Source organism: Epargyreus clarus, unplaced genomic scaffold (genome assembly GCF_041222505.1).
Source record: "Epargyreus clarus isolate Ecla_fem2 unplaced genomic scaffold, WU_Ecla_fem_2.2 ptg000023l, whole genome shotgun sequence".
Classification (NCBI taxonomy): Eukaryota; Metazoa; Arthropoda; class Insecta; order Lepidoptera; family Hesperiidae; genus Epargyreus; species Epargyreus clarus.
In genome coordinates this window covers 6,036,193-6,049,548 of record NW_027332230.1, presented here as the reverse complement: position 1 = coordinate 6,049,548, position 13,356 = coordinate 6,036,193, and the positions used below count along the sequence as shown (strand labels likewise).

At 35.7% G+C, this 13,356-nt stretch overlaps 1 protein-coding gene across 2 annotated transcripts in view; it reads right to left on the bottom strand.

Annotated features, from left to right (window-relative positions):
* LOC140751466 (uncharacterized) overlaps positions 1-13,356 on the bottom strand; it is a 34,548-nt gene that overhangs the window by 10,030 nt on the left and 11,162 nt on the right. For both annotated transcript variants that reach the window (XR_012103357.1, XM_073085330.1), the window contains exons 2-4: positions 11,849-11,983; positions 3,728-3,998; positions 243-526 (exon numbers count right to left, since the gene is read on the bottom strand). Coding sequence is in view for 1 of the 2 variants with exons in the window: in XM_073085330.1 (XP_072941431.1) it covers positions 243-526; positions 3,728-3,998; positions 11,849-11,959 (666 nt within the window). In the remaining variant the exon portion in view is untranslated. The remainder of the gene's footprint in view (positions 1-242; positions 527-3,727; positions 3,999-11,848; positions 11,984-13,356) is intronic.

The following is a 13,356-nucleotide window of genomic DNA, read 5'->3' as shown; positions in this document are numbered from 1 at the left end:
CCTATAATACGTAGAATTACCGTAAGTTGATTTTTTAAGTTGTTTATACATATATATTATAGGTATATTCATTATAAATTATGTGGATGTGTAAAACTTTTTCGTCATGTAAATAGGTTAATAAATAACACACTAATTTTTTATGTTTAATATAAGTAATTAATCTTTATTTCTCTGTTAAAATATCTTATAAAATATTATTATTTTTAATAATGCTTGTATAAATAAATAATTGTAAATACCTTTACAGGTTGCAATTCACAGTCCACCGGCTCGTCTATGAGATGCCTCTTAATCGGCTGGAGCAGACATGAACCCAGGACCGCGTGGAACGCCAAACCGCCCAGTATGACCACGGTCCACCTGAACCCGAACTCCCCTAACAGCAGATTGACCAGCTGTGGCATCACCATCAACCCGAAGCCCGTACCCGCCATGGACAAGCCTACAGCCTGACCACGCTTCTTCGAGAAATAGTGGTTTAGAGACACGAATGATGACGAAGAGGCCAGACCTACACCAAAACCTGGAATAGATAAAACATTAACATTATTAGTAATATAAATTACAAAGTAGTTATAATCCGCGCCAAACTGCTAGTCCGCTCTGAAGTTGTTGCGAGCAGGTGTAGTCATACAATTTGCTATGGCGACGCGATTCATTTCTATATTCAGAGTATTCAGAGCGAACTATACACGAAACTTGACATTTTGCATAGCATATTGACCCACTTATTTTACTTACATTAACTCTAGATACCTAACAAACGACAAGTAAAAGACCATAATTTATTTGCATTAACAAAGTTATTAAATATGTATCTAACTGCTACTACGTTGCTAAGAACCTATATATTTCCAAGATATTACGTATATTTTGCTACGTTTATGTCTGTCTTGTACCTACACGGCAAATAAAGGACAAATAAGGGTAAAAGGAGATATATTAATAATTAACCCAGAAAAGAGAACAAAAACCGCAAAGGTAAATAATAATTTGAATATTCGAGGAACAACCTTAATGTTCCTTAAATGATGCCTTTTATGTCATAATATCCGAATTATATATTTACTGAGAGAAAAGGGCAAAGCTATCTCCAAGGGCGGCCATCATGCGGTTATAAAATGATCGCGTGTAAATACTGATCGTCATTCATGACCACATGATTAAACTGTGTCAATACAATAAACAGAACGCGATAGCAACAACGGATTAAACGAACACCATTACATTCTTGTGTATTATAAGTCACTTGAATATTTTAACACTTTATTATATATTTTTTAAGATAACACATTTTTATAACAGACTAAAAAGATTAAGGTAATTATAATTAAAAGCGTGGGGCGCATACGATTTAAAATAACATTCATAAGTATAAGAGAGATACTATCAAAAAGATGATTCCCACATCAGTTCACATGATTTGCAATAAGTGCAATCGCCGTATGACATCGGTAAAAACCCTCAGATAAGATTTAAATCCTACCAAGGTCGGCGAAAGATGCGTTGCAATCCCTGAGAAATAAATTGAAATGCCTCGGATAAGTATGTCTCCTTTACCAAACTCTTCAAACCAGAACAAAGCAGCACTAAACACTACTGTTATTAGACAGGAAAAGGTGGGGCGATGGCGCCTTTGGAATCGAACCACATACCTACTCGTAGGTCTCTAACCCCTTATACGAGTATATAATATTTACAATAGAGATAGAGTGGTATATTCTATTATTTATCACGTCTTCCCAAATTATATAAGTAGCATTTGAAAAAAATATTTGAAATTCAGAGCGTGTACGACGAAGCTGCTAATTTACAAAGCAAACATATTTTCCCGTTCATGACCTCCTTATCTGAATAATTAAGAAAGTCTTGAAGGTCTCTACAAAGGTTGCTAAGTCAATAAAGATATTTTCCGTCAATTCAAAAAAGGAACTGAGAAATTTATTTGTTTATTTCACTGTTTATAAAAGGCTGATGTAGGAAAGGGTTTGCGATATCGCTCGAAGGATAGACAATTTATGGGGAAAAAAATATGACAAGAACGACGAAAATATGGGATGACCGCAGGCCAGGCAGGCCGAAATCCTAAGGAAGAAGAAGAAGAAGCGAAGAAGTTATTATTCGCTGATATTCTTTAAGATTTATGTTATTTTAAAGGTTACTTTAGATAGACACAAAACCTATCGGAATGATACCAATTTAGGGAATCCTATGTCCGGCAGTGAGGTTCACTGAGGCTTACGAATGGATGTATAGGTTTAATCCTTTCTGAATTGGTTCGACTCCGGTGGCATCACCATATGATATTTCTGTTTTATAACAGAAATGCTAAGCGCTGCTGCTTTCGTTTGAGAGTATGCGAAGGGAGATATGTCTACTCGAGGCACTCCAACTTAATCCTTCAGGGTAGCAACGCATCTGAGGTCGACCTCCAGTAGGAATCCAGTCCTATCTGGGTTTGATTACCGATGTTTAAGGGCAGCAGCAGCACCACCATGAGGTGGACTGCATGCCTTTTTGCTATTTAAGTATTAAACTGTAACAATGTTATATTAGCAAGCTATTTTGTTATAGCTGAATATAAATTTGAGATTTATATTCAAAGGCCAATAAAAATAAAGCTCTTTCTAACAACCATCATACAACATATAAAATACGACTAAATAACGATTGTTTTAAATTGTATAAGCATCAAACAAAACATTTCAAATACAATGATCCATGAAAATACTGTACAATAGTATTTTCACGGGTCGTTTAAACTATAACATTGTTAAGGTTCTATGACGTATAAAGTCATTACATGACTAACGCATTCTAAGTATCCTATAAAGTGATCTTATATAAATGAGTAGGTACTCATCAGTTGTAGGAATCCCATAATAATAGGTAAATATGTGATCCATTCGGAAGGAACATAAGGAAAATTATTATACGAGTACAGTTTTACATACACTAACGTAATAAATGAGTATGTGTGTACTTATATATGCAAGAGAGAAGATACATATACTTCTCTTGCGTATTTAATAAAAACATATGAAGAAGAATGCGTGTATCAATGTGTATTCGCAAAAAGGGAAATTGTATTGTATCGTATCTTATCATATCACATCTAAAAATATAATATTTAAAATGACATTTATCTACTCTACAAAATTTGCATCTTTATAATGTCGATCTTAGGTGTCGATATTATAAAAAGCCAATCTCATTTTTCCAAACGCGTCAGAAGGAGGAATAAATTTAACTACAAGAGCGAGTACCTAATATTACCAGTTCTCCAGTAGTAACGATTCCGTACCTACTCTGTCTGTATATAATGTCAATGAAAATCAATTTTGATCGGTTTGTTTGATTAATACCCTGACGCGACGGCATAATTAAGTAATCGTTTCTAGAGTTCAGCACTGAATGAGATATGAAGGTTTATCGCCACTATATTTTGCCACAGACAATACAAAGCTGCAATCAACATGATGTTAGCGAAAAAAATCATTACAATAATTTGTTCAAATTTTCAAGATTTTAGAGCCATATGTACCTCATATTTTAACCTTTAGTAAGTTAAAGTAAATAGTGACATGCTTTATGTAAACATCATATTACAATATTATTCATGAGTATGATACATTGTCATTAGTGAGGCATAAAGTAAATACCATAAATGTGGATCAGTACTTATCAACAATCACTATAAAAATATATAATATCTTATACATACCTCCTAATATACTATACGTGGCTATTATATGCGCCATACTGTTAGCTGGCGCGGTAAATAGCAATCCTAGAGCACATATTGTTGATCCGACAACGCAGACTTTCCTGTACGAGAACGTCTTAATTACGGGCCCCACGAAGAATCCAGAGAAATTGACGACAGAGTCCAAGGTACTGGCGATCACTGACGCACCCGTCGTGTGGACACCCAGGTCATCCAGAAGGTCTTTGAAGAGTAAACCGAACGACGGCTCCAGGGAACGGGTTGAAAACTGTAACAAATTAGGTAATACAAATCTTCCGTCCTCTATTTTTTTATCTTCTAGAAACATGAAAATCAAAGGTGCGTGCCTGAAATTCAAACCCCCGATTAAGAAAGAGGCTGTGTTTCTAACCACTTGTCTATTAAGTAAATATTAAATTGCCAGAGATGATAGCAGTAATCCATGTAGGTCATTCATTTGTAACCTATAAAGCAAAAGGAGTTGCCTCCAGTAAAGTAAGTAATAAGTTTTATATTCAATGTCAGGGTCATCAAGTGAAGTTTTAAGTGTCGCCAGCCCACAGTTATGCGCAATACATGACGCATGGCAAAATATAGATTTTTTGTAATAGTGTAGTTGTTACTGAAAAAAATTACCTATAAAAGTATGATGCTGCCCTGAGACAATCCACAACACCTTAGCGCAGCACAGAATGAAATATAATAATTTAATATTCTATATTTATATAAAAAACTATAAAAAGTCGTAATATACCGTCATAGACAAAAAAAAACATTAAACCATTAAGGAGTAAAAATAACATCCACTCGAAGAAAATCTACACGTTTATCGCGCGTGTGAGACTGCAATATACATAGTTACTATGTACAAAGTCTCATGAGAGGTAATTATTCCAAGACATGAAAAATTTGCATCAGATGCGTTCCGACTTCTGAGGCCTAAGATAGAATATCTTATGCGCATACACGTAATAGTAGTAACAAGACATATGATATCCTTTAGATCTGTTTGCGACTGTGTATTGCCCTTTTGTCTAAATTGATGTCAGCAGACACCTGCGTAAAACGGTAAATCACAGCCTATTGGGAATGAATGTAAAAGGGTGCTTTTCCACCAAAAATGAGATAGCCAAAGAATGTGCAAGGTCAAAGCTAAACTATGAACCTCAGCTAAAACTGATGAAAAGGCACCCTAAGCAATCATTCTGAAACAGGTTTAAAATGAGAAAGAAAGGTTTTATAAGCTCTTTTTCCTACGGCGTTCAGTTTTGAGAAAGTTATGACGTCAGGCGTTATTGGCAAATATTCTTGTGTTTCCAGTGTGTCAATGAATAAATGCTCAGAATTTAGAAACAAACCAAATATTTTCCTTGAAATATATTGTAACGTAATTAACGCAATAAAAAGTATATCTTTCCATCAAACAGATTTAATAAAATTAGATACTAGGTAAACTATAAAAAAATAAAGACAATTTGAAATCACACTCATACAGTTCAATTCCATTTATAATAGATTAGAAAACAACAGTACTTTTAAGCAAAAAACAGTTGACATACAAACCTACATTGGACGTATGCATTACGAGTATTATAAACAATACATAGTAAATAACGAATCAAATTACAGAATCTATTACAACAGTATAAAATCTTCTATTGCAACACGTCATTTATTGTGATGAGGTGAGACAATAATTGACATCCGCTTATGAATGTACCATCTTATAATTTCATAGGTGGGTGAGCCCACGGAACAAGAGTGATAGAGCCAGTATAGTTGGCGGTCAGTAGTAAACAGTTTTGCTTTTACATGGAATGTTGTGGATGTCAGCTGACTTCCATATATGCAGAAACCATCTCCTCAAAATGGCACCCCATGTGTGATAGGCTTCAGGTAGAACCTCTTCTATAAGTATGGAGTTCATCTCAGATGTCCATGTGCGACTGTGGCAAATGACCACTCACCATCAGGTGTACTGCAAGTCCGTTTGCTATGCCAATCTAAATATATATAACTCAAAGGTGACTGACATAGTGATCTATCAACGCACAGCCCAAACCACTGGACGGATCGGGCTGAAATTTGGCATCCAGGTAGATGTTATGACGTAGGCATCCGCTAAAAAAGGATTTTGATCAATTCTATCCCCAAGGGGATAAAATAGGGGATGAAAATATTACTTCGTAACGCGAGCGAAGCCGCGGGCAAAACCTCGTATTAGATATAAAAATGGGAAATTTGTCAATTCGGGAATGAATTAAACATTACCCAACAAGAAATCCATTATTGATAAATGTTCTGGAATCCGTACATGTCGTCTACGTTTGATAGTAAGTCAATTCGTGCAGTCTAGACGTGTTTAAGATAAGAAGGAACCCGACTCGACGTTTCAATGTGCTAAATTCTTAAATCGAGTCGTCTAGTCAGCCGGTCGGTAAAAGGTTATTTTTCGAAAGACATCCTACGTTGGGTCAAGCACGTATGCATGTTGTTGCACCGAACGCTTACTTGAGCACGGATAAAATGAGTTTTCCCAGGCGTGACGCAAGCCTTTACATTCAGTCGTAGGTGACTTTGGTGAGATTTAATGTGTAAATTAAATCGCAATTTCGCAAGACCTTACTGATATCACCTCAATATAAACGTCTAAAATGTATATAAAACTGCAAATGAAAATTCATTGGAACTAATCTTTCTAATCAACGGAACGCATTCGAACCGCGTTCTACAACGAATCTGCACAAAGTTCGTACCGAATACGCAAATAAATTAAATTTCAAATAAAGGTTAAACAACGAGCATCAATATTAATGTTGTTTATGAGAACTGTATAATTATCAGCCTTATTTTCGCAGAACATTAACTCAGTTCAGTGAACAATATGTATTATCATATTTGAGTATGTCTATATTGTCTATAGTACATACTTACATGGTTGTAATTTATATTTTACTCGCTTTATATTCGGTCCACGTGTCAATGAATGGAATTTTTTAACGTAATTGTTTATACCAAATACAGCACGGTTCCAACCGCGACAAGCAAAACAGACATCGGAAAGATTTTATCCATCGTATCGTATCCAGTCGCGGTACTACGATGCACTAATCAATCGGATGTATAAGAATAAAAATATTTTCAAGCTTAATATGCAACATGATACTCCCTATGAATTCCGTTAATACTTATACATATATTGAAGGTGGTAGAACCCTTTGTGGTTCGACTCCGGCGGCACCACCGCCACACTTATTTCTACCTAATAACAGCAGTGTTAGGCGCTGCTGTGTTCCGGTTAGAAGAGTGTGGTAAGGGAGACATACTTTTACGAGGCGTTCCACCTTAGTCCTCAGGGGTAGCGGCGCATCTGCGGCCGACCTCAGGTGGGAATATCTAATCCTATCTGGGGTTGATTACAGATGTCCGTAGGCGGCAGTAGCCACATACCATCAGGTGGACTGCATGCTCGTCTGCTACTCCTATATTATAAATATATATATATATATATATATGAATAGTTGGTGATAATCCTGTCCAAATCAGCTCAGACGTTACCGAAATTAGCAGTAGATTCAAAAATACTGCGTTATATTTTTACAATTTTAATTATTTACAGTTTAATTTTTAAAGATATAAGCTTATTAAACAGCACTTATATTGAAGTTTCAGATATACACGTATAGTATTTTTTCTACTTGAAGTCCTCATAATAAACGATAACAAATTCTAATATAGCATTGACACATTGACTGTAATAGTTATTTTATGTATGCCTCTTGTTACAACAGTTAAGTGTGTGCGCTGGCGTCCATCAATACTGGTAATTGTGTTCGGGATAAGAGCATGTGACTAATAATTACAATAGCATACGAGGGTTACGCGTCGCGCACGAACACACTATATGATATGGGCTTCATTATTTGAATATTAAAAATGACAGCCATACTGATATATCTATAATGACAAGCGAAACGTGTTGCAGAGGATGACAAAAGCACTCAACCAAATATAAGATACAAATCAGTGTGAAAGTAATCTAATCTTATCCTGTAATTGAAACATATGATCCGATAATATATTGTTCATAGTGCCTTTATAGTATTTAAATTAATGTCAAATAAATCATCACAATCATAATTATTATTTTTTATAATGCACAAGTAGCAAACGAGCATGCAGTCCATTATAAGGATGGCTACTCCAGTCTGTGATTCCTGTAATTAACCCCTGATAAAATATAGATTCCTGCCTGAGGTGGACTAAGTTGGAACGCGGTTCTACCACCTTCAATTTTTCATTGATAACATTCAGTGTTCGTTAATATCTAAAACACAAAAATATCCTTTGACAAATAAGAAAAAGGAACTGTACTTGTCTTTGCCTACCTTTATATAGATACCTATAATATTTGCTTTAAATAAACCCGTCTTTAACCATAATTTTGTAATTAGCTCACGTATCTTTAAGATTTTGCTCAGTCCTTCAACACTAAGATAGTACATTTTAATATTATTCTGTAACTATTTACATTGATCCATTATTCGCGAAACATTAGCATTAATTATCATCGATTTGCATTTGACTGACACGCGAAACTATACCTACTGTGTCTTCAATCTCTTCGTGAACATTAAGACCTACTTTATATCTGTAATAGGAAAATAGTCAGACATTTTCCGTGGCAGACAAAATCATATTTTACTATATAATATATTTTGACAGACTGCCCTTGTAGGCGCGGTCATATTACGGAAAATATAAATACGTTCATATTCACTGTATGGAATGTATTATTTTCTCTGCCACGGCCCGTGTTTGACACGTATGGTGCCTGAATACACCTTAAATTATATATATATATATATATATATAGGTACCTTAAATTTAAAAGAAAATAGATATATTATATACTCTGTCAGTAATCATAATTTTATTTCCTAGCAATTATGTAATAACGCAAACAAGCAATTTATTACGTGACCTTATTACAAACAAATGAACAATTAGCTGCATAGCTGCCAATCATTTTATCTTAAAAGTACTTGGACGAACGAAGGAAAACACACACTCGATTTGAAATGATTAGTTTTAGTTAAAATTTCTTACACTGTAAGAGTAGCAGAGATGAATCCAAATACAACAATACTTCATACTTTAAAAACTATGAACGCCCGTAAGTAATAGGTAATCTAATAAACTAATCAATCTTAACCAATCTTCGCCAAGTTCTAAATATGATAATTATTGCGTAGAAAAATTGTTGATGGAAGCTTTGTTAGACAAATATTGGTAAGTAAACCCACACATCTACATACACATAAATAAACTTAACGTCACGTTGTCGCCACTGGGGACTAAGCAAGAACGCGTCATGTTTTAGCGTAGCTTTTACACTACAAATATCATGGTAGCGCGGTCATTGCCGCTATAAGGCAATGTGTGAGGCATCGATACCGCAGTGGGTTCGCGAAGATTAAATTTTATAAATATAATATTTTAACTTCAATTGAATGCATGCAACGAGCACGTGATATGCACGTCACGGTCACCACAGCCTTATATCGCGTTACACGATAGGCAGTACAAAATGCACTAAATAACTACATATGAGACTAACTGTTAGGTATGAGTGTCATTATCACGCCCTTCCTACATGCGGACTCGGATTCGAACAGCCTGGAATAGATTTATCTTTGATTTTCTGTATTTCCCTTTTGAAAAGGCGCTGTTACGTTCAGTCATAACCTACAATCGATTTCTGTGGTGTGTTCTATAGACACTCACAAATACGAATACAAAAACACCCAGGCCCAGAGTGAAAAATTTTAATTCACCATTTTACTGTTTGCCTCGCCGGAATCGAACCTTCAGCGCATGAGGAACGCTCCATTAGTCCTAATCTTAGCCAGTGTTTCTGAACCAATGGTTCACGGACATTTGTGGTCCGTATCGGCACTAGGAGTAGTCCGCTACGATTTAAATAAATTAATATACGTCATTTGGGTGCTTTGTTGTTTTCGAACATTAATTTTGGATAGATTATTGACGGTATAGGAAAATCTTGACCTGACAAATTCGTGGTCCGTAGACAGACAGTTCACGCAATGATAGATCAGTCTTTACCACTAATTTCCTACCTACCCATCCTTCCTACCTTCTGAATACTAAAAGTAATTTCTTCATAACAAAAAATACTAATACTTTGTCCACAATCACTTGCTTTCTAATGAAGTTAATAAATGATATTATATCCGTGGATAACCAACTAGAAATATTTATCTGAACAGGAAAACAGATTGCAAGTAACTACTTTTTAACTGCGATAATTAGTTTTAATTAGGTAGTTAATTTCAAAGAGTTCAATACAATGAGATGAGAACATAATGCTCAGCATTGAAGCACGTCTAATGGTACTTGTATTTATCAATGAGATCCGATAGGTATCCTATCTTTAGAAAAATCTTCAAGATTCTTGTTTGACGTCAATTGTCATATGATCGTGTTAAGTAATCTGGTGACCGCAAAAAAAAATGTTTAAGTGGAAAAAAATGCTAATTGCGATAATTGAAAATTCCTTTTGCAGACAATGAAAATCCCTCATTTGAGATGAATATGATAATGTATTTACTTTAGTCTACATCAATACTATTACCCGACGAATTTAATCTCATTAGTACTTGTTATAAATACTTAAACCACTAAATTTGTCTATCAAAAATTTACCTATAACGCGTACCATTGACAATTTCTAGAGTGAAGAAATTACTTTAGTACCAATCTTTGGTAAGCAAAAATTGCATAGATTTAATATAAATAACGAGCGTAAGAAATGTTTGGCCTATAATTAACTATAGAGATGAGTACAAGATCAATCAGTAATAAATGATGACCTTAATGGTGATGATGTATAAATAGATATGTAAATGATCTTTCCACAGGCATTATTGTTCCATATTGAGAATATATGGAAAAGTTCTATATAAGGATGATTTAACAAGATAAAATAAAAATTTAAATCAAATGATGGTCCTCCACAATCGGGATTGATGGATTATTTTCCTAGACTACCCTAGTTGTGAGAAGAGACCCAAGCCCAGTAATAGAACACAAAAAGGGTTGCAGCCATGTACAAGGTTTAGTACCTTATTATAAACGCACTGTGGCGCTCTTATGTTATGGCCTTGAGAGTATGGTAAAACAGACATTATAATATATAATGAGGCATTCTCAGTCCTCAATGGTAGCTACTCCTCTATTATTATTTACAGATGGTTATAGCCGAGTACAGAAGAGAGCGAATAGCTCCACGACTTGCTTAAATAGCAAATACGAGTACCTATAAATATAATAAATGCGAATTTGAGTTATTTTGTTTATTTTTTGCTACAGGGTTCAGACAAGGCCATGGGGTACGTTTTATCCCGATAAAGTACCATTCCCGAGGAGTAGATAAAAACCCGACCGCGAGCGAAGCTGCGGGTAAAAGCTAGTGATCTATAAAGTCATTTGGCATGGTCTAGAGTTAATTGAGTGACCGCTAGGAAGTATATTTCACGCACGCTTTCATGCTTCGAAACGCAAAACCATTGGCATTGGTTGTTATTATTGCATAACGTTATACGTCGTCGGCGGCATCATAGGTGATATTTTTATATTACTAAAGTAGCTAACAAACATTTCACCTAGTTGTAAGTACTTAAATCAACTCTACATAGAACGGAAGTTCTATCGGTAGTCGCAAAACTTTGCTTCACACTAGAAATAGATGTAGCCGTGGTACCTCCCCTGTCGAAACATACTCCTTCTATCACCTTAGCCACCTTTTAAAATAATCCAACCAGAGTAAGCTCTAAACTGTACGTGTCTCTATAAAACTTTTTGGGTATATTGGAACATACTCCAACATTGATCTATAGGAGAGTCATGGAAGCCTCATCTATGCCCATAGTGCAAAATAGAAAAGGTTACAAGTATATTAAAAAAACTCTCCTTCAAAGCCGGCGATGCATTGGCGACTCCTCGGGTGTTGCAAATGTCGATAGGCAACGGTGACTGCTTTCCACCAGGTGGCTCATCTGCCTTATCGTTAGGTATAAATATTAAAAAAAAACTTACATTAACCAAACTAACTCCAAAGCAGACCATCCATGCCCAGCCGCCGTCCGGGGCGACTTTACGCGTCGCCGGCGGCTTTTGGGCCAGACCTTTGCTTTTCTCTGCCGTCATTTTCAGCCTTTGTCACCGACGTACCTGAAAACAAATAATACTATGTTAATTTCAATAAAAAGGGTCTAAAGTAGGTTAGTAGAACCAGTAAGATTCAACCGGGGAGATATACAACACGTGTTTCTAGCGTGATGCAGTTCTTGCATTTCGTTTTGGAAGAGTGTGGACTGTCATCGGCTGATCGGATGGCTGACATGATCCGCTTCAGGTGAGACCACAGACATGAGACCCAGTTCTGTATAAATTTGTTAAAGATTTCCTTGGGCGGCAGTGACCACTCACCACCTGGTTGAAAGTATTCTTGAAGTAAGGCAATTCTGTCACATGCTGTTTTAGAAATTCTAATTATATACGTTTAAAATTAATATATCCTTGACAAGGTGGAGACAAATTTTCCACGAATCATTTGACTACATTATACATGCAGAAACGAATACATAAATATGAACATTACTTCGCCGAAACACTGCCCGCAGAAAGACTGATGACTAATAAAAACGCGGCAAACATGAAATACCTACATATGATCGCATTACAAACATTATTCTCAAGTGATTTATTTAATCGATGTATCTAATAGGGGCATCAGAGATTCGCCTTAACACGCCCAGCATTGCTGGACAAGTTTATCAGCACTCGTGATACGACATGTTATGATTTGATTACAGCCAAAAGCGGGTGCGAAGCGCTTTGAGTGCCTGTACTTATGTTGTTTATAAATATGTGGTGGGTATGAAGGAGACAAAATGAACGAAATCACGCGAGTACAACGTGTCATCGGGGAGCGCAGACCACGTGCGTGCCGGCTCGTCTCTAGCGAGGTCGACCCGAAATTAAAAACATTATCGGCCCACTATACATCTCAGTTTTGCATTTAGCGAGATCAATGATCGCTTCTTCAAGAACGAATGTAAACTAATAATCGAGGTGTGTAAACCATATTATTATTTAATAGTTACGTTCACGTCTCGTTTGCTTTGCTTAAAACGAATTTAATCGTAATTTAATTGTTGCTTGGTTATAAATCAAAAGATAATGACGTTCATAATCAGTTTGCGTATCTATTTGAAGTTGATCTTACTTACTAGGTAGGTACTTAAAATCCGGCATAAAAAATAAATTACAAAATGGCTATCCACTTTACTTAAACAAATTACCAGCTAACTGGTTTTAACATACTAAATGTTTTACTTCTAATTCCGCAAAACGTTTATAATAATTATATTGTATAATTTTATTCAATTCTTACTTTTCAGTAGAAGGATGAATGCCGATCGACTTACGTATGTCTCATCAGACAGTCTTCTCGGGAGTAACACATCGTTGATCACCTTCAGACATAACCTCTGTTACATATATTTAGATGTCAGTTACTGATGCCCATAGGCAGTAACGCC